Source organism: Muntiacus reevesi, chromosome 1 (assembly GCF_963930625.1).
Source record: "Muntiacus reevesi chromosome 1, mMunRee1.1, whole genome shotgun sequence".
NCBI lineage: Eukaryota > Metazoa > Chordata > Mammalia > Artiodactyla > Cervidae > Muntiacus > Muntiacus reevesi.
In genome coordinates, this window is record NC_089249.1 from 161,591,744 (window position 1) to 161,613,371 (window position 21,628).

At 43.1% G+C, this 21,628-nt stretch overlaps 1 protein-coding gene across 1 annotated transcript; it reads right to left on the reverse strand.

Moving 5' to 3' along the window:
- Nucleotides 1–14,631: 14,631 nt before the first annotated feature.
- On the reverse strand, nt 14,632–21,303 carry LOC136150873 (olfactory receptor 2G3-like). The gene is made up of 2 exons (XM_065911730.1): nt 21,269–21,303; nt 14,632–15,559 (listed from the first exon to the last, which is right to left on the reverse strand). The coding sequence occupies exons 1-2, from the start codon at nt 21,301–21,303 to the stop codon at nt 14,632–14,634; spliced, it is 963 nt and encodes a 320-aa protein (XP_065767802.1).
- Nucleotides 21,304–21,628: the final 325 nt, after the last annotated feature.

Below are 21,628 nucleotides of genomic sequence, written 5' to 3' on the forward strand. Positions count from 1 at the left end.
TGCAGGGGCTAAGGATGACTCAGAAAATAGATAAAACTAGAGAGCAACAAAAGCAGAAGGAATGATGGAAATAGATAGTCAGGCCAAGAAGGCAAGAAGAGACACAAACACAAGAGACAAGAAGGCAGGGAGGGAAAGGCGCTGAGAACCAGAATCTGGGGGCGGGGCACAGACAGGAAGAGAGGAAAATGGATGATGGGTGTGTAATTGACATCAACAGGAGGAGAAGGGGGGACTCGGAAGGAGAAACGTGGGAGAATGTTTATTCTCCTTGTGTAGAGAGTGGACAAAAGACTAGAGGAAAGAGGCAGAGAGATATGAGACCCAAAGAGTCAGTGGATGGAACAAGATGAAGATACAAGAGGAGAAAGAGGCAGGGAGACAAGGGAAAGACAAAGGAATGTCGGAGATGCCGGGAAGGTAGGGTCAGAGCCAGGGCTGAGAGAAAGAGGCACCAGAGGTTGTGACTGGAACAGCAAAGAGCCTGCAGAGACCAGACGGGGGAAAAGAGAAACAGGCAACCCACAGGGCAGGTAGAGAGAGGCAGGGGCAAGGCCAGTCTCCCGGGGAGAGAGAAGGGTCTGGAAGAGAGGGCAAGGGCAAAAAGATGGGGGCAACTGCAGACAAGGGAGGGCAGGACAGAGGGCTGGAGGCAGAGGGAGCGGGAAGGTGAGGGAGACTCACAGACAGCGGAGGATGAGGGCAGAGAACTGAGTTCCCAGGCTAGACCCAGAAACACTTGTGAGTCAAAGGGGCAGCTGTAGACTAAAGAGAAGAGGTGAAAGGCAGGGTGTCTGGAGATGACGCTGCTGCAGGCAAATCCAGTAGTATAGCAAGCAGTAAACAGATGTCAAGTTGGAAAGAAAGGCACAGAGTGAACTGAAGGCCCAGTCAAACAGAACAGTAAAGCTACATACTCAGGAAAAAATGTCAGAGGATATGGGACAAAAACTTTGGATGCAGAGAAACACAGAGACAGCAAACAGAAATAGAGGCAGAAGGAGAAAGATGGAGATGGATGGAGAATAAGAAAGAAAAGGAAAAGCAGAGACAGAGAGGTAATAACAGGCCCAGAGACAGAGAAAGGGGTGGATGGACACAGAGAAAAAGAGGCAGAGACAGCCATGGACACACTCACATAGATGTGGAGAGAGAGACCGAAGTGAGCGGGAACTGCAGACCAGGCTGGGCTCCACTCTAGAGCTCCCAGAATGGCTTGGGAGCAGTTTCAGGTTGGCTTGCTCCCCAGAATGGTTGGGGCACTGCTATCACGAGCTTATAACTCTGCTGGGAAGGGGGTTGCAGGCAAAGCTCCCTCAGATTCAGGGGCCACTCGTGAGTGGCATGTGGCCCCAGGGCTCTAGCCAGCAGCCACAGCTTCTGCAGCCCTTTCCTGTGGTTAGGGAGGAAGAACCAGGTTCCCACTCAGGAGCATCACTCCTGCTCAGGCCAGGCCCTTCTAGAAGCCCAGGTAGGGCAGCCAGAATGTAAGGCTTAGCTGGGACAGGAGTGTTGCTGAGGGAGTGGCATGTCCTGGGACTCAGGCTGTGCTCGGAAGACAGATCTTTTCTCAGCTGCTCCTCCTTCCCCAGGAAAAGAAAAATGAGCTCCCCTGGGAGATATAGGGTGATGAAGGCCATGAAATGGTCCTCTCCCTCCACCAGGTGGCATCCCCAGGGCTCTTTCATCCATTAGAAACTGTAGGCAAAGTGTCTAGGGTCCTGGAACTTTAATAAACAGACATATTAGAGACATGAATGATATTTGAGTCAAAATAGGGATCCCACAAAATAAAATTAGTAAATAGCTAAATAAATAGTAAGTAGAACTATTTATCAGTTCAGTTCAGTTCAGTCACTCAGTCGTGTCCGACTCTTTGCAACCCCATGAATCGCAGCATGCCAGGCTTCCCTGTCCAACGCAAACTGCCGGAGTTTACTCAAACTCATGCCCATCGAGTCGGTGATGCCATCCAGTCATCTCATCCTCTGTCATCCCCTTCTTCTCCTGCCCCCAATCCCTCCCAGCATCAGGGTCTTCTCCAGTGAGTCAACTCTTCGCATGAGGTGGCCAGAGTACTGGAGTTTCAGCTTCAGCATCAGTCCTTCCAATGAACACTCAGGACTGATCTCCTTTAGGATTGACTGGTTGGATCCCTTGAGAGTCCAAGGGACTCTCAAGAGTCTTCTCCAACACCATAGTTCAAAAGCATCAATTTTTTGGCACTCAGCTTTCTTCACAGTCCAACTCTCACATCCATACATGACCACTGGAAAAACCATAGCCTTGACTAGACGGACCTTTGTTGGCAAAGTAATGTCTCTGCTTTTTAATATGCTATCTAGGTTGGTCATAACTTTCCTTCCAAGGAGGAAGCGTCTTTTAATTTCATGGCTGCAATCACCATCTGCAGTGATTTTGGAACCCCCAAAAATGAAGTCTGACACTGTTTCCACTGTCTCCCCATCTATTTGCCATGAAGTGATGGGACAGATGCCATGATCTTAGTTTTCTGAATATTGAGCTTTAAGCCAACTTTTTCACTCCCTCTTTCACTTTCATCAAGAGGCTCTTTAGTTCCTCTTCACTTTCTGCCTTAAGGGTGGTGTCATCTCATATCTGAGGTTATTGATATTTCTCCCGGCAATCTTGATTCCAGCTTGTGCTTCCAGCCCAGCATTTCTCATGATGTACTCTGCATATAAGTTAAATAAGCAGGGTGACAATATACAGCCTTGACATACTCCTTTTCCTATTTGGAACCAGTCTGTTGTTAGACGTCCAATTCTAACTGCTGCTTCCTGACCTGCATACAGGTTTCTCAAGAGACAGGTCAGGTGGTCTGGTAGTCCCACCTCCTTCAGAATTTTCCACAGTTTATTGTGATCCACACAGTCGAAGGCTTTGGCGTAGTCAGTAAGCAGAAATAGATGTTTTTCTGGAACTCTCTTGCTTTTTCAATGGTCCAGTGGATGTTGGCAATTTGATCTCTGGTTCCTCTGCCTTTTCTAAAACCAGCTTGAACATCTGGAAGTTCATGGTTCACGTATTGCTGAAGCCTGGCTTGGAGAATTTTGCGCATTACTTTACCAGCATGTGAGATGAGCGCAATTGTGCGGCAGTTTGAGCATTCTTTGGGATTGCCTTTCTTAGGAATTGGAATGAAACCTGACCTTTTCCAGTCCTGTGGCCACTGCTGAGTTTTCCAAATTTGCTGGCATATTGAATGCAGCAGTCAATGACAATTCATTCAACTCTTAGATAGTCATATATCAGAAGTGATATCTTCATTATATTTGATGTAGGATGTGGTACATTTTAACATGTGTCTAGTAAACAATGGTGCCCATGGAGGTCTGAAACTACCCATTGGCCTCTTGAGTCTCAGACCCATGAGGGTATGTTGTGTCATTTCAAGTCACTTGATGAAAAGCTCTACTCAAGCAGAAGAGAAGGGGCCAGGTACCCTTGTGGCCCCTTACTTGGCAAGGACTGTGGCATCAAGGACCTGAGATAGGAAACAGGAAGAACTTGCCTCCTGCAATTTTGACAGAGTGAGGTAGCAAGGAAGGTTTTGGAGCCCCCCTTTTGACACCTCTGACCAAGGGGTAGGGAGTTCAGTCCTGCCTGAAGGCAAAAGAAACTTCAGACTCCATCCTTCCTGAGCATGAGAAGGTCCGCTGCCCACACAGAGCCCAGGGGAATTGGAGTTACACTTGTTTCCTGGGCCAGTGTTTCCCCACAGGAGCCAGACTGGGGTTTGTGCTGAAAGCTGGGAGCCACAGGGGAGAGGCTGATGAGAGCAGAGCCCATCTGCAGAGCCTTGCTTCTGGGAAAGGCAGTCTCCTTAGGCGGGGGCACCAGGCACTTTCAAGCCCTCACTGTGTCCTACATGCACCAGATGAAGTCCCTTCCTTCTCCTTATTGCTCACTTGAGCAATTCCTCCTGGGTGGCGGTCTGTCTCCTGCTCCCCAGATCCTGATCCTGACCCCACTGTGGAGTCCACTGCAGCACTGACTAGGCCCTTGAGGCCTCTTCCTCCACGGGAGGGGAGTGCAGGGTTTGGTGGTTCCCACATCCAGCTAAATCTGACTTCAGCTCCCTCTGAGACCCTCAGGTCTCAAAGGAAAGTCTTTGCCTGCCTCCCACCCTATCTTCACACCTCTAGAAGGCTGTATCCTTTCCCACATTCCCCTGGCCCAGCCTGGAACGCTCTCTCTCAGGCTGCCCACTCCAAGCAGCCAGGGTTTCCAGGTGCATGACCCACCTCTCTTCTCATATGCCAGGGCCTGGATTCAACAACAGACTCTGGGGGTGGTAAGCATTCCCATGGCTGCTACAGCCAGCTTTCTAACCTGCAGTTCTGACTTTCCTCCCCATGGCCATAGCCCACATTGGTTCCATGTGCAGCTCCTTTGTCCAGCTGCCAAAGACCTTCCTGCCCTGAAACTTGTCCACCTCCACAGCCTTCCCTCTTGCAGATCAAGGAAATCTTTGACATATGTTTATTTGAGAAAAACGGTAAGGAAAAGACTCATAAGTTCATTAAGAATTCTATTCATTATAAGTCATTATTCTATTCATCAAAAAAGTGAAAAGAATGCTTTCCAGCAGTGAGAAAAAATCAATGAGGAAAATTGTCAAAACATAATGAATGAGTGAACAAATCAAGTAACATGTGTAACTGAATTTTAAAAATCATGGGAACAATAAATTGTTTAAGAATTGTGTTATATTTTTCAAAATATTAATAAAAGCAATTAAAAAATTTTAGACCTTAAAATGTTAGCTATCATTGTCTCCAAGTCTAAGATAATAGCTATGTGTTTGTGTCTATTATATAATTTTAAGAATTAACTTATATGACTTTTGAATCAAAGAAAACAAGTCATAAGCTGAGAGAAGATATTTTCTTTTTAAATTTTTTATTTATTTGGTTATACCAGGTTTTAGTTGTGGCATGTCAATTCTTAATTGGGGCATGTGGGATCTAGTTCCCCCACCAGGGATCAAACCCAGGCCCCGTGGATTGAGAGCATGGAGTCTCAGCCATTGAACCACCAGGGTAGTTCCCAAGAAGATATATTCAGAGCATGAGAATAATAGCGAACATATGATAAGCTATAAATTAAGAAAAGGTAAACATATCTCATATTCATTGAACAGTTAGTATTTGTTTTTATTATAATAAGTGCTTTCATGTATTATCTCATTTAACCCTTCTAACACCCCGCTGAAGTCTATGGTTTATTTTTCCCATTAACAGATGCGGCAACGGAGACTCACAGAAGTTAGTAACTTGCCCACTATTACTGAGTTAGTAAAGGGTTAGCTGAGGTTAGAATACAGAAATCTGACTCCAGGGTTGACTTCACTACTCAATACTACCAATAATCTTATGAAAAGATGTTAAATTCACTAGCAATCAGGGACTTACAAATGAAGCAAAAATGATGTCACCATTTTCCATCTATGAGATAGATAGCAACTTTAGAATGATTGAGACAGATGATATTATCAAGTGTTGATGAAAATGAATGGTGTACATTGGTATAACTACTTAGAAGAATAATTTAGGAGCATGTGAAGAAATTTGAGTGGTGAAGAATTGATGCTTTTGAACTGTGGTGTTGGAGAAGACTCTTGAGAGTCCCTTGGGCTGCAAGGAGATCAAACCAGTCTATCCTAAAGGAAATCAGTCCTGGGTGTTCATCGGAAGTACTGATGCTGAAGCTGAAACTCCAATACTTTGGCCACCTCATGCAAAGAGTTGACTCATTTGAAAAGACCCTGATGCTGGGAGGGATTGGGGGCAGGAGGAGAAGGGGACGACAGAGGATGAGATGGCTGGATGGCATCACTGACTCGATGGGCATGAGTTTGAGTAATCTCCGGGAGTTGGTGATGGACAAGGAGGCCTGGTGTGCTGCAATTCATGGGGTTGCAAAGAATTGGACACGACTGAGCGACTGAACTGAACTGAGTAAAGTTGAAAGTTTTAAACTCCACCACATTCACTGGAAAAAATACTTACATATGGAGAAATGTCCAAAGACATTTGCCACAGAATAGTTTAAATAGTGAAAAGTTGGAAATGAACAAAAGTTCAATAATAAAGAATTAGATAAATGAAATGTGGCAAATTAAATTGCTTGTTAAAGAGAGTGAGTTAGGGATTTCCTTGGTGGATGAGAATCTGCCTAATGCAGGGGAAATGAGTTTGACCCCGGGTCTGGGAAGAATCTGCATGCCAGGGAGCAACTAAGCCCATGTGCCACAACTACCGAGCCTGTGCTCTAGAGCCTTCAAGTTGCAACAACTGAGTCTGCTCAAACTCACGTCCATCGAGTCGGTGATGCCATCCAACCATCTCATCCTTTGCCATCCCCTTTTCCTCCTGCCTTCTATCTTTCCCAGCATCAGGGTCTTTTCCAGTGAGTCAATTCTTTGCATCAGGTGGCCAAAGTATTGGAGCTTGAGCTTCAGCATTGATCCTTCCAATGAATTTTCAGGACTGATTTCCTTTAGGATGAACTGGTTGGATCTCCTTGCAGTCCAAGGGACTCTCAAGACTCTTCTCCAACACCACAGTTCAAAAGCATCAATTCTTCGGCACTCAGCTTTCTTTATGGTCCAATTCTCACATCCATACATTACTACTGGAAAAACCATAGCCTTGACTAGATGGACCTTTGTTGGCAAAGTAAAGTCTCTGCTTTTTAATAAAATCTTAAGTGCATACAAAATTCTATGTATTGTTTATGGATACAATTATATGTAAGCAAAAGCTTTAAAACACCCTAAATAGACTACAATTTAATGATAGAGTTTGACTCAGAGTACCTTATTTCTAAAATGTCCTAACTGGTAAATGTGGGACCTGATTTCCAGAATCTTCTTCTTATTTGTTTTGGGATTTGGCCTGCAGGAGTGAAGTAGCAGTTCTTATCGTTGGATTGAAAGTCTTCGTGATCAGGTATAGTGATGGCTAGACACTGAGGCTCATTTGGTCTTAGTTTGTCCTTGTTTTCCTTGGTAAGCTTATTTTATCGAAAGCTGACCCTGGAACTAATAGTAAAGCCTGGACTACACCTGAATCCTTGGCTGTGGCCTCTCAGAAGCAACAGGTTTCCAGAGACCTCTTTAAGAGTTCCCCTGTCATGGTTCAGTGGTAAGGAATATGCCTGCCAAGCAGGAGATTCCTGGGTTGAGAAGATCCCCTGAAGAAACAAATGACAATCCACTCTAGTATTCTTGCCTGATAAATCTGATGGGCTAAAGAGTCTGGTGGACTAGTCCATGGAGTTGCAAAGAGTTGAACAGGACTTAGCTACTGAGCACACAGGATTGCCGTTAGGGATGGATAAAGTTGTGATATGTATATGTATATATACACAAAAAATGGAATATTTATTCAGCCATAAAAAGAAACAAATTGGAGTCAGTTCTAGTGAGGTGGATGAACCTAGAGCCTGTTATACAGAGTGAAGTAAGTCAGAAGAGAAAAGTAAATATTGTATATTAAAGCATATATATGGGATCTAGAAAAATGGTGTTGACGAACCTATTTTAATGGCAGGAATAGAGATGCAAACATGGAGAACAGACTTGTGTACACATGGGGAAGGAGAGAGTGGGACTAATTGAGAAAGCAGCCCTGAAGCATATACATTACCTTGTATATAAAATAGGTAGCTAGTGGGAAGTTGCTATATAACATAGGAAGTTCAACTTGGTGCTGTGTGACAACACCATGTGCTATGGAGGGGAAGTTGCTATATAACATAGGAAGTTCAACTTGGTGCTGTGTGACAACACCATGTGCTAAGGGAGGGGACATATGTATACTTATTGCTGATTCATGCTGTTGTATGGCAGAAGCCAATACAATATTGTAAAGCAATTATCTTCCAATTAAAAAACATTAGAGAGAGAGAGTTCCCTTGTCAGTGAAATTGAGTCAGCTTAAGTGATGTGGATGAACCTAGAGCCTGTCATACAGAGTGAAGTAATTCAGAAAGAGAAGAACAAATATCACATATTAATGCAAATATACGGGATCTAGAAAACTGGTACTGACGAACCTATTTGCATGAAAGAAATAGAGGTGCAGGCATAGAGGATGAACTTATGGACGTCAGTGGGGAAGGAGAGTGGAGGATGAATTGAAAGAGTGGCATTGATATATATGCATTACTATGTGTAAAATAGCTAGCTAGTGGGAAGCTGCCGTATAGCATGGGGAAATCAGCCCTGTGCTATGACGGCCTATGGTGGTAGAATGGGGTGGTGGCAAGGAGGCTCAAGAAGGAAGGGGTATATGTATACATATAGCTGATTCACTGTGTTGTCCAGAGAAACTAATACAACACTGTGAAGCAATTATATTCCAATTAAAAGAGAGCATTCCCTTGTTATAGTGTGTTAATGGATTGGATCTGGGGCATCTCACACCTTCCGGTAAGCTCTGACTTGTCTGCCTTTACCAGTGGATCCTGATTAAGTATTAGCGATTTTATTCTGACCCTCCAATGCCCCCTCCTCAGTCTTCCCACAGTTGTGTAAGGTCTAATCCCTAAAATAAATTCTTAATCCATAGCACATGCAGTGTCTATGTTTCTTGAATGAACTCCAGTTGCTACATAGAACAAGTTTGTGCAGAGCTAGCCTGCCAGGCATGAATTTATAGCAGGCACCTCCTCTTCCTGGTGGAAAACTTGAACCAGCTGGATTTAACCAAAATGGTGGTACCTCTGAACTTGCAAAGATTCTTGAACTGTGAAATAGAAGAACTATACTGGGGACTGGCCCTGCAGGTTACTGGAGGTTGGCCAGGAGATATCACTTACTCAGGGTTCAGTACAATTCAGTCACTCAGTCGTGTCTGACTCTTTGCAACCTAATGGACTGCAGCATGCCAGGCTTCCCTGTCCATCACCAACTCCTGGAGCTTACTCAAACTCATGTTCATCACGTTGGTGATGCCATCCGATGATCTCCTCCTCTGTTGTCCCCTCTCCTGCCTTCAACATTTCCCAGCATCAGGGTCTTTTCCAATGAGTCAGTTCTTCACATAAGGTAGACAAAATATTGGAGTTTCAGCTTTAGCATCAGTCCTTCCAATGAATATTCAGGACTGATTTCCTTTAGGATGGACTGGTTTGATCTCCTTGCAGTCCAAGGGACTCTCAAGAGTCTTCTCCAACACCACAGTTCAAAAGCATCAATTCTTCGGTGCTCAGCTTTCTTCATACTTTCTCCAACTCTCACATCCATACATGACTACTGGAAAAACCACAGCTTTGACTGGACAGAACTTTGTCAGCAAGTAATGTCCTTGCTTTTTAATATGCTGTCTAGGTTGGTTATAGTTTTTCTTCCAAGGAGCAAGCGTCTTTTAATTTCATGACTGCAGTCACCATCTGCAGTGATTCTGGAGCCCAAGAAAATAAAGTCTCTCGCTGTTTCCATTGTTTCCTCATCTATTTGCCATGAAGTGATGGGCCCAGATGCCTTAATGTTAGTTTTTTGAATGTTGAGTTTTAAGCCAGCTTTTTCACTCTCCTCTTTGACTTTCATCAAGAGGCTCTTCAGTTCTTCGCTTTCTGCCATAAGTGTAGTGTCATCTGTGTATCTGAGGTTATTGACATTTCTCCAGGTAGTCTTGATTCCAGCTTGTGCTTCCTCCAGCCCAGCATTTCTCATGATGTGTTCTGTATAGAAGTTAAATAAGCAGGGTGACAATATACAGCCTTGACATTCTCCTTTCCCAATTTGGAACCAGTTCATTGTTCCATGTCCAGTTCTAACTGTTGCTTCTTGACCTGTATACAGCTTTCTCAGGAGGCAGGTAAGATGGTGTGGTAGTCCCATCTCTTGAAGAATTTTCCACAGTTTATTGTGATCCACACAGTCAAAGACTTTGGCATAGTCAATAAGGTAGAAGTAGATGTTTTCCTGGAACTCTTGCTTTTTTGATGATCCAACAGATGTCGACAATTTGATCTCTGGCTCCTCTGCCTTTTCTAAAACCAGCTTGAACATCTGGAAGTTCATGGTTCATGTACTGTTGAAGACTGACTTGGAGAATTTTGAGCATTACTTTGCAAGCCTGTGAGATGAGTGCAATTGTGGCATAGTTTGAACATTCTTTGGCATTGCGCTTCTTTGGGATTGGAATGAAAATTGAGCTTTTCCAGTCCTGTGGCCACTGCTGAGTTCTCCAAATTTGTTGGCATATTGAATGCAATACTTTCACAGCATCATCTTTTAGGATTTGAAATAGCTCAACTGGAATTCCATCACCTCCAGTAGCTTTGTTCACAGTGATGCTTCCTAAGGCCCATTTGACTTCACATTCCAGGATGTCTGGCTCTAAGTGAGTGATCATACCATCATGGTTTGTATAGTTTTTTTGGTATAGTTCTTCTGAGTATTTCACACTTTATTACTTTTTTTCATTTATTTATATTAGTTGGAGGCTAATTACTTTACAATATTGTAGTGATTTTTGCCATACATTGACATGAATCAGTCATGGAGTTACATGTATTCCCCATCCCGATCCCCACTCCCACCTCCCTCTCTACCGATCCCTCTGGGTCTTCCCAGTGCACCAGGCCTGAGCACTTGTCTCGTGTATCCAACCTGGGCTGGTGATTTGTTTCACTATAGATAATATACACGTTTCGATGCTGTTCTCTTGAAAAATCCCACACTCGCCTTCTCCCACAGAGTCCAAAAGTCTGCTCTGTACATCTGTGTCTCTTTTTCTGTTTTGCATATAGGGTTATCATTACCATCTTTCTAAATTCCATATATATGTCTTAGTATGCTGTAATGTTCTTTATCTTTCTGGCTTACTTCACTCTGTATAATGGGCTCCAGTTTCATCCATCTCATTAGAACTGATTCAAATGAATTCTTTTTAACGGCTGAGTAATATTCCATGGTGTATATGTACCACAGCTTTCTTATTCATTCTTCTGCTGATGGGCATCTAGGTTGCTTCCATGTCCTGGCTATTATAAATAGTGCTGCGATGAACACTGGGGTTCACGTATCTCTTTCAGATCTGGTTTCCTCGGTGTGTATGCCCAGAAGTGGGATTGCTGGATCATATGGCAGTTCTATTTCCAGTTTTTTAAGAAATCTCCACACTGTTCTCCATAGTGGCTGTACTAGTTTGCATTCCCACCAACAGTGTAAGAGGGTTCCCTTTTCTCCACACCCTCTCCAGCATTTATTGCTTGTAGACTTTTGGATAGCAGCCATCCTGACTAGCGTGTAATGGTACCTCATTGTGGTTTTGATTTGTATTTCTCTGATAATGAGTGATGTCGAGCATCTTTTCATGTATTTGTTAGCCATCTGTATGTCTTCTTTGGAGAAATGTCTGTTTAGTTCTTTGGCCCATTTTTTGATTGGGTCATTTATTTTTCTGGAATTGAGCTGCAGGAGTTGCTTGTATAATTTTGAGATTAATCCTTTGTCTGTTGCTTCATTTGCTATTATTTTCTCCCACTCTGAGGGCTGTCTTTTCACCTTGCTTATAGTCTCCTGTGTTGTGCAAAAGCTTTTAAGTTTCATTAGGTTCCATTTGTTTATTTTTGCTTTTATTTCCAATATTCTGGGAGGTGGGTCATAGAGGATCCGGCTGTGGTTTATGTTGGAGAGTGTTTTGCCTATGTTCTCCTCTAGGAGTTTTATAGTTTCTGGTCTTACATTTAGATCTTTAATCCACTTTGAGTTTATTTTTGTGTATAGTGTTAGAAAGTGTTCTAGTTTCATTCTTTTACAAGTGGTTGACCAGTTTTCTCAGCACCACTTGTTAAAGAGATTGTCTTTTTTCCATTGTATATCCTTGCCTCCTTTATCAAAGATAAGGTGTCCATAGGTTCGTGGATTTATCTCTGGGCTTTCTATTCTGTTCCATTGATCTATATTTCTGTCTTTGTGCCAGTACCATACTGTCTTGATGACTGTGGCTTTGTAGTAGAGTCTGAAGTCAGGCAGGTTGATTCCTCCAGTTCCATTCTTCTTTCTCAAGATTACTTTGGTTATTCGAGGTTTTTTGTATTTCCATACAAATTGTATTTCACACTTTAATGTGGGGACAGCATCCATTGTGTTCACCAGAAGCAGACCTAGCACTTCTGTGATCAACACTCCCATCACCTTCTAGCAGCCAGGAGAGCATAATGTATCCCATTAGAGACACAGAGGAATCTGTAACTGCAACCAGTTCTGACAGGCATCACTCTGGGAACAGATAAGGACTCCCTGTAAGAGGAAGGTAATGGAGGAAGGGGTGATGTGCTTGGTGTTCCTGCTCTGCAAGGCTCTAGTAATCATGACCCTCAGAGTTGGAGACAATGTCAGAGGTCATCCAGGTAGGTTTCCTGGGCTCCATCGGCCTCACCTCTGCTGCCCTCTTGACCAGAATGAACAACGACTTCCACATCCTTATTTGCAGCCTGCTGCTGAGCTGAGTATATCTGGGGTTGAGTTGAAATTTTCTTTGCTGGTTTTTCTGCTTTCAGTTTTGACTTTCTGTTTGACCACATGTTCTAATGGAGCTAAAACCTAGAGTATGAACACAGCTGACTGCATAGTATTAAACATCTTCTGCAATGCTCTGGCCATAGACTGAGCCTTGCGAAGGTCTTTGCTACTATACAACCAGAACCTAGACTAATTACTGTTACTTGGTCATGTGAAATACAAATGTGCTTTTTAGGTCAATCCGCACTCCAACTGGCAATGTATGAAAATCCATGTTTTATTGTGTTCTCAATTTATTATTGAGGCCACCTCTCCTCTATTCTGTAAACTCTGCCAGATTCTAAAGGCAAAAAGTGGTATCTCACTGATATTTTAAATCGCATTTCTTGGTGCCTATTATGGTATGATTTTCCCATATGTTTATTAACTTTTTGAACTTCTTTTTTATAAAGTGTCATATCTGTTGCCAGTTTTCCTAAGTGTGTATATTTTTCTTACCAATTTGTAAGAGCTTCTTCTGTGTTAATGATTTTATTCATGTGTCTATAAGTATGTTGCAGTTATATGCTTTGTGTTCCTATTTGCCTTTAATTTTGCTTCATTGTGCAATGCTCTGGCTCCTGGATGGTGAGGTTGGGTAATAGCTTTGGGGAATTGTGAACCTGCACCTTTGACATGGAGCCTGGCCTCTTAGAGAGGGAACAGACATTCATGTTATATTTTTTGGCAAGCCCAGCTGATTTTTTTGTAAGGAGTTTCATAGGCAGTGTACATCAGCAAGAAGCTGGGAAAAATCCAAAGGGGCTGCATGCTAGCTTATGGGACATGTCTCTAGAACATCAGGGGAATTGCTTTGTTGGGTTCTTAAGTTCCCATGACAGCCAGCAGTCAGTAAATACAGGTGATGCCCTGTACCATGACCCTGCAGTTTGATGAAACATGGGGAAAAAATTCATATTTGTAAAGATTCTATGAGAAATAAACATTGTTTTGGGGGAAAGTCCCTTCAAGCAAGTGAGAATAGAGCAAAAAAACTCCACTGAATTTTTAACCTCTTTCTGAACTTCCTAAATTTTGCATCTAGAGGTCACATTGTATTCATCCTCTAATGTCTCTCATCCTTAAGTGCACAGAGTCTCTTCTCCTTGAGATTATCCAGAGAGGCTATTGTTTTTTTTATTTATTTATTTATTTATTTTTAAAATTTTTATTTATTTATTTTTTTTTGAGGCTATTGTTTTTAAAAGTGGATGTCATTAGAAAAAAAAAAAAAAAAGAAATGAAGAGAGAAAAATACGAGAACAGAAAAAAATGGTCATAAAGGGAAATTTTGCTCCTTTCTAAGATACTAATAACTTCAATTGATCCCAGACGCTCTAACTGGCCCAGCTTATAGATGGGTACATATAGGCTCATTTCATTCTTCTCAACTTCTTTTCCCACCTTAAAAATCTCCACTTCACAGTTTCTGAGTTCCTCCTTCTTCCACCCTCCAACTCCATCACCCTCTTTTTTTTTTTTTTCCTCCACTGTCTCTCTAGGGATTCAGTCACTGTCACTAACCAGGGAGATCATGACCATTTAAGGGTTGATAATTCATCTGCGAGTAAAAGATATTGAAAATTGAAAGTAACATTTCCTAAAAAATTACTGTATGTCAGGCTCTGTATGAAGAACATTTTGTGTATTATCTCATTTAATCATTACAACTTCCCTCTGAGGGAGAGATACAAACCTTAGAGGAGTTAAGTGAGCTGTAAGAATTCACATGCCAAAAAATTAAAAAATAAAAACATATGATTAATTATGTTAATAGAAAAAAATTGACATATCTCATTATTGATAAAGTCAAGGGTGTCATTCTGGTCTGCCTGGCACTAGAGTCCAGGTTCTTGACCACTGTGTTAGATCTTCTGGATTGTCTTTGTCTAAAACCACAGCACCATAGATAATGCTGATTGCCAAGCACCCTGTTCTCTCCCACTCAAGAGTTGAATGGTTAGCTTTATGGAGACCATCTTTTCCAGCTTTCGTGGAAGAGTCTTCAGGGAGTTGGTGAGTATGCGCCCTCATGTAAGATTTCCCAGATCTTAATCTTTAAAGTGTCACTCTGGGACCCTGCGTCTTCACATCAATTTGAGGAAAGCATTTTTCACATCCTTATTCCTCAGACTGTAGATGACAGGGTTGAGGAAGGCTGTGGCAATGTTATATAAAAGGGCCATTTTCTTGCCATTGTTTGACAAGGAGTCAGAGCCAGGGCTCATGTATGTGATGATGCATAGAATAGCAAACATGGTAACCACAGTGATGTGGGAGGTGCAGGTGGAGAAGGCCTTGATCTGTCCTTGGGCTGAGCAGATCTTCATGATGGTGGCAAAGATGTTGACGTAGACAAGGACAATCAAGGAAAGTGGGACCACAATGACATTAAAGCCTGTGATGAAGTCCACCAAATCATTGAGGCATGTGACTGCACAGGCCAGCTTCAGGACCACAGGGACCTCACAGAAGTAGTGGTCAATTTCATTAAGGCCACAGTAGGGAAAGTGCATAGCAAAGAAGGTATAGGACAGACCACCCACTACACCATAGGCTGCACAGATGCCCACCATGAGAAGGCACATCCAGTGGCTCATGATGACCTTATATCGGAGAGGGTGGCAGATGGCCACGTACCTGTCCATGAACATGATGGTGAAAAGCCAGGACTCAGTGATCTCAAAGAGGAGGAAGATGTACATCTGGGCCACACATCTAGCAAAAGAAATGGCTCTCCTCTTGCTGAGAATGTGCACAAGCATCTGGGGCGCAGTCGTGGTGGTATGGCCCATGTCCAGCAGGGGGAGGACACTGGTGAAGAAGTACATGGGCGTGTGGAGGCGTGTGTCCTGGTGGATGAGGGTGATGGGGAGGCTGTTGCTCACAAGAATCAGCAGGTAAAAGACCAGAAAGAAGGTGAAGAGCAGAGGATTGGTCCTGGGGTTCGAGGCAAAGCCCAGCAGGGTGAATTCTGTCACAGAGGGCTGGTTGAGCTCCTGCACTGTGATCTGCCTGTTTAAAGATTTTGAGGGATATGTAGTTTATTGGGTTTTGGTATCAAGGAACTTTCACATCATTTTTTCATTTATGTTTCTTAACAGGAAGTTTGGGCTAGCAGATGGGGCACTGCTGGAGAGGTCCCTGTGGTAGTTTGAGTGGTGTCAGCATTGGTTCTGGATTAAGTCACGGTCATGGTGATGAAATGGTGAAGGCCGTGTCAAGGAAATGCTGTGTGCTGTGTTCAATTCTGTCTTTCCCTTTCTAGAGACAGCTTTGCTTTTCTCAGACTTATTCATTCCAGTTTATGATTTCTCTTGGGACAACAGAGGTTGCTAAACCTTGGTTTAAAGATCAGGATTAGAACTATTACACTCATAATTTGGGTTAAGCTTTTCATCACTGTTAGGATTATCATTAATGTTAGACTTTTTCTGGTGAATGAAACTTTACCATTGTTCATTAATTATGTCATTGATTCAACATGATTTTTGCCAAATGCTTACTCTCTGTTGCAAATCAGGGTGGCAAGGAAGAGTTATAAATGATATGGGTGGGAAAATGATTTCACGCATCTACCAAGATAAATTCTAAATATGTTAAAGAGTGAAATGCAAGAAATAATATAGTAAGACAATCTTGGAAAAATATATGGGTGAATATTTATTTTATGGTGAGAGAGATGCCTTTGAGCATCAACTGATTAGTCCTTCAGCCTCTTGGTGTTGACCCTTTTCCTCTAATAACCAAAGAAAGCAACACAGCTCCTCATCTGACCTTCTGTCTATTTACTCAGTAGTTGTGAGGGTTCCTTGTGTATCCCAGGTCATTTTGCTCTAAAATCCTTGGTCTCATGGAATCTTTGATCCACCTTGCTGCCTTGCTTGTGTGGGTACTGAACTCTTCAGTGGATCATCCCTATGCTCTTTCTTCTTCATGTCCCCAAACCTCACTAACACAGGGATGATATATGTAAGACTTGTCCTAAAGGTATGTGTAAAAGGAAAGACTTAGAATGCAGCACAGAACAGAAAACTCTTATTTTAATGAACATTTAATGCTGTATAGTTCCTAAGTTATCTGTGTAGCACTTCTTCCTCTCTAGCTCCCAGCCAGCTGGCAGGTGAGTGGAGACTGGTCTACTTCTTGGAACCTCCTCCCATCTCTGCTTGCCTCCCTGTTCTAGGACTCTCCTTACTCCTGTTACTTGGGCCATGAGCCACAAATCCAGTGCTTCCAAATCAGTGCTTTCAAACTTCACTGTGCTTCAGAATTACCTGGAAGGTGTGCCAGATTCTGCTGCTGTGTGTCAAAAGGAGATTTGAATTGGAAGATGGGGTTGGAGCATGAGAATTTGCATTTCTAACAAGTTCCCCGGTTCTTCACATGCTGTGGTCACAGTTTGAAAACTGATCTACTTAATGGTAAAAAGAAAGTTGTTCTTGCTGAATTTCCCTGCCTCCACATCATGCTCAATTGCATTATGCTCATTGCATATCCCCTGCTTAAATGCCACTATTCAGTATTTTCATTCTTTCATTTAAGCATAAGAATAAAAGAAGAAAAGTAAAAAAAGAAAAAGTAAATATTTTGATGTTATAAATATAAAAAATATTTTTTTCTTTAAGTTAAAAAAAGAATAATAGTTGTATATGTGGGATAGAAGAAAAAGCAAGAGAATTCCATAAAAACATCTACTTCTGCTTCATTGACAACATTAAAGCCTCTGACTCTGTGAATCACAACAAACTGTGGAAAATTCTTAAAGAGATGGGAATACAAGACCACCTTACCTGCTTCATGATTAACCCGTATCAGGTCAAGAAGTAATAGTTAGAACCAGACATGGAATAATGGGCTAGTTTCAAATTGTGAAAGGAATACATCAAGGCTGTATATTGTCACTCTGCTTATTTAACTTCTGTGCAGAGTACATCATGCTAAACTCTGGGCTGGATGAATCACAAGCTGGAATCAAGATTGCCAGGAGAAATATCAACAACCTCAGATATGAAGATGACACCACTCTAATGCAGAAAGTGAAGAGGAACTAAAGAGCCTCTTAATGAGGGTGAAAGAGGAGAATGAAAACCCTGAGTTAAAACTCAACACTCAAAAAACTAAGATCATGGCATTGATCCCATCATTTCTTGGCAAATAGATGGGGGAAAAGTGGAAGCAGTGACAGATTTTGTTTTCTTGGGCTCCAAAATCAATGCAAATGGTGACTGCAGCCACAAAATGGAAAGCACTTGCTTCTTGGAAGAAAAGTTATGACAAACCTAGATACTGTATTAAAAAGTTGAAACATCACTTTGCCAACAAAATCTGTATAGGCAAAGTAAGGTTTTTCCAGTAGTCATGTGTGGATGTGAGAGTTGGACCATAAAGAAGGCTGAGCACCAAAGAATTGAAGCTTTTGAATTTGGGTGCTGCAGAAGACTCTTGAGAGTCTCTTGGACAGCAGGAAGATCAAACCAGTCAATCTGAAAGGAAAGCAACCCTGAATTTTCATTGGAAGGACTGATGCTGAAGCTGAAGCCCCAATACTTTGGCCACCTGATGTGAAGAGCCGACTCCTTGGAAAAGACCCTAATGCTGGGAAAGGTTTAGGGCAAAAGGAGAAGGAGGTGACAGAGGATGAGATGGTTGGATGGTTTTACTGACTCAATGGACATGAATTTGAGTAAGCTCCAGGAGACAGCGAAGGACAGGGGAGCCTGGCATACTGCCATTCATGGAGTTTCAAAGAGTTGGACATGACTTAGTGACTGAACATCAACAACAATGTGGCATACAAGTTATTAAAATGATTAGAAAATAAAGGTCATTTCTTCTTAAAGAAAAGACTAATAACCAAAATTGACATATGAATAATCAATTTTTCTCAAAAGAAGAGATTCATGAATAATGAACTCACAAAAGTTTAAAGACTGCCTGTTAAAATATTAATGAAAGAGACTTGAGCCTACACATTGGCAAAAAATTCTCTTAAAATGATAATACCTGTCATCCAGTTTACAGTAAAAGAGACATTCTTATTTATAGATATGAAAATTCATATGGGAAATAAATGACTGTAATATTTCTGCAAGAAAATTTGACAGTATGTAAATTCACCAGTAAGAATTTTGCCTAGGGAAAAATGAGACATGTGGGGAGAGACTTGCATTGGAAGGCATAGTCTTAACCACTGGGCCACCAGGGAAGCCCCCAGTGATACTGTGAAGATGGAATTTATAGGGATTTAACTTCTCTGTTCAGACAAGCTAGGTAAAAGGGTGGATATGAGAGTGAAAGATCAGAGATGGAGAAAGACATGCTGGACCTAGACAAGACTGAAAGAGGATGGAAGGGAGAGCTTCTCCTTTTGTCTGAGCTCATCTCCTCCATTGAGTTACACTTGGGAATCAGCTGATATAGCTCATTGCAAGTACATTTACTGCTTAAGATAAAAGTGTTTTGAATATGAAATAGGTCCTAAGAGAGAGATAATTGAACAGGTCCCAGTTGGTGAGAAACTGCCCACTTTTTACCTCCAGCTTGTCCTTTCAGGGTGAGGGTAGAGGAGATGTGGGTGACAGGACTCTGCCCCCCAAGGACACCTTGACCTTTGATGAGTTTGTGTCTTTGCCCTAAGTAGAGCCTGGGGACTGGGTTCTACCTTTACTTTCCTTGGCTGACTTGCTGGGTGTCTTAACTCTCTGAACCTCAGGTTCTGACCCTGCCACTCCAGGTGTGATAATGACCTGTGACCAGTGAAAGAACAGAAATGAATCATGCGATTGCCAAGTCCTTGTAGGGATAAACCTTCAGATTCCAAATTGGCTGGATCTGGGGCTAGAGATGTCAGTCTTGGTTTCTTGTTAGGATGTAATAGAAATCACAGAAAATTTGTTTTGTTTATCTTTTTGTATCCTTATATTTATCATTTACTCGAATACCGACTCTCTTGCAGCACAAGCTAAGAGACAAAAGACTCAAAGTAGTTTTGAATTTTCACTTTTGCTGTCACTCTGAGCAAGTAATTGTTTCTCATCTGTGAAAAAAAAGCAGGAGGTTCATTGCAATAATACATGGTTCTGTCAAGTTCTGAAGATATGTTTTTCCTCCCTTCCCCTTTCTCCAGCTCTCCCTACCCATACCCTCCTCCAGCATCATCACAGATCTGCAGGGACTAAAAATGACCCAGTGCATGCTCAGTGTGTGCATGCTCAGTCATTCAGTCATGTCCAATAAACAGACAAAGCTAGAAAGAAACAACAGCACAGAGAATGATGGGAAAAGATAGAGAGGCCCCGAAGGGAGAGAGACACACAAACACAGTTGAGAAGAAGGTGGAGAGAGGTACAGAGAAGAATCTGCAAGTGGGCTACAGACAGGGAGAGAGGAAAATTAATGCTGGGAGTATAATAGACATCAGTGGGAGGAGAAGGAGGGGGCTCAGCAGGAGGAAAAAGGTGGGAAATTGTTTCTTCTTCTCTTTGTGAAAGAAGAAGTAAAAAGACTAGAGGAAAGGGGCAAAAGGCATGGAGACCCACTGGGAGAGTCAGAGGGACAAAACATGGTGAAGACACAGATGAAGAAAGATACAGGGAGACAAGGGAGAACACAGGAGGGAATATCAGAAAAGCTGGGAAGGTGGTGTGTGAGCCAGGCCTGCGAGAAAAAGTCACCAGAGGACAGAGCAGGGCAACTGAAGCAGCAAAGAGCCTGCAGAGGCCAGACAGGGGAAAAGAGAGACAGGCAATCTACAGGGCGGGTGGAGAGAGGCAGGGGCAAGACCAGTCTCCCAGGGAGAGAGAAGGAGATGGAGGAGAGGGCAAGAGCAAGAAGATGGGGTGACTGCAGGCAAGGGAGAGCTGGACAGAGGGGTGGAAGCAGAGGGAGCTGGAAGGTGAGGGAGATTCACAGACAGTGGAGAATGAGGGCAGAGAACTGGGTTGCAGGGGGAGACGCAGAGAAACCCTGCAGGGACAATCCTTGTGAGTCAAAGAGGCAGGTACAGAGCGAGGAGAAGAGGAGAGAAGCAGGGAGGCTGGAGACGACTGAGCTACAGGCAAATCCAGGGGCAGAGCAAGCAGTAAACCAAGGTCAAGAGGGAAAGAAAGGCCCAGAGTGAGCTGAAGATCTAGTCGGACAGAACACCAGAGCTAGACACTTAGAAAGAGGATCAGAGAGATGGATGAAATCTTTGGAGACAGAGAAGCCCAGAGACAGCAAACAGAAAAAGAGGCAGGAGGAGACATATGGAAAGTAAGAAAGAGGAGAGGCAGAGAGAGAGAGAATGACAGACCCAGAGACAGAGGAAGGAATAGATAAACATAAAGAGAGAAAGAGGCAGACTCAGCCAAGGAGATACTCACATAGATGTGGGGACAGAAACCAAGGTGAGCAGGAACAATGGACTAGGTCCTACCTAGAGCTTCCTACAAGTCCGGGGGTGGGGGACAGTTGCAGCCTGACTTGCTCCCCAGAATGTTTGTGGGCACTGTTGTCCTGAACTTATAACCCTACAGGGAAGGGAGCTGTGGGCAAAGCTCCCTCAGTTTCAGGGGACAACTCCTGGGTGACATGTGGCCCCAGGACTCTAGCCAGGAGCTAAGTTACTGCAGTCTCTTCCTGTTGGGGAGGAAGCCCTAGGCTCCCACTCAGGAGCATCACCCCTGCTCAGACCAGGCTCTTCGGCAGGCCCAGGGAGGGAAGGGGGGATGTAAGGCTCACCTGGGACAGGAGTGTGGATGCTGGAAAGGAGGCATGTTTGGGGACTCAGAAGGGACCCTGAGGGATGGATCTTTTCTCATTTGCTCCTCCTTCCCCAGGGGAAAAAAAAAAAAAAAATGAGGCCCCCTGGGAGGTATAGGTTGATGAAGGCCATGGGATTGTCTTCTCCTTCTGCCAAGGTGCATCCTGAGGGCTGTTTCATCCATTAAAAATTGTAGGCAAAATTTCTAGGGTCCTGGAGCTTTAGTCTACAGATGTAAAGATCCTGATCCTGACCCCAGAATGGAGTCCATCGTAGCACTGACCAGGCCATCCCCTCTTCCACTCGAGGTGAGCTCAGGGTTTTGTGGCATCCATGTC

Excerpts from the sequence above, each read along its gene's own strand:
- LOC136150873 (XM_065911730.1), bottom strand. The coding sequence starts at position 21,303 with ATGCCTCCTTTCCAGCATCCACACTCCTGTCCCAG. Across the intron at positions 15,560-21,268 it reads CATCCACACTCCTGTCCCAG|GCAGATCACAGTGCAGGAGC; the intron begins GTGAGCCTTACA and ends ATCTTTAAACAG.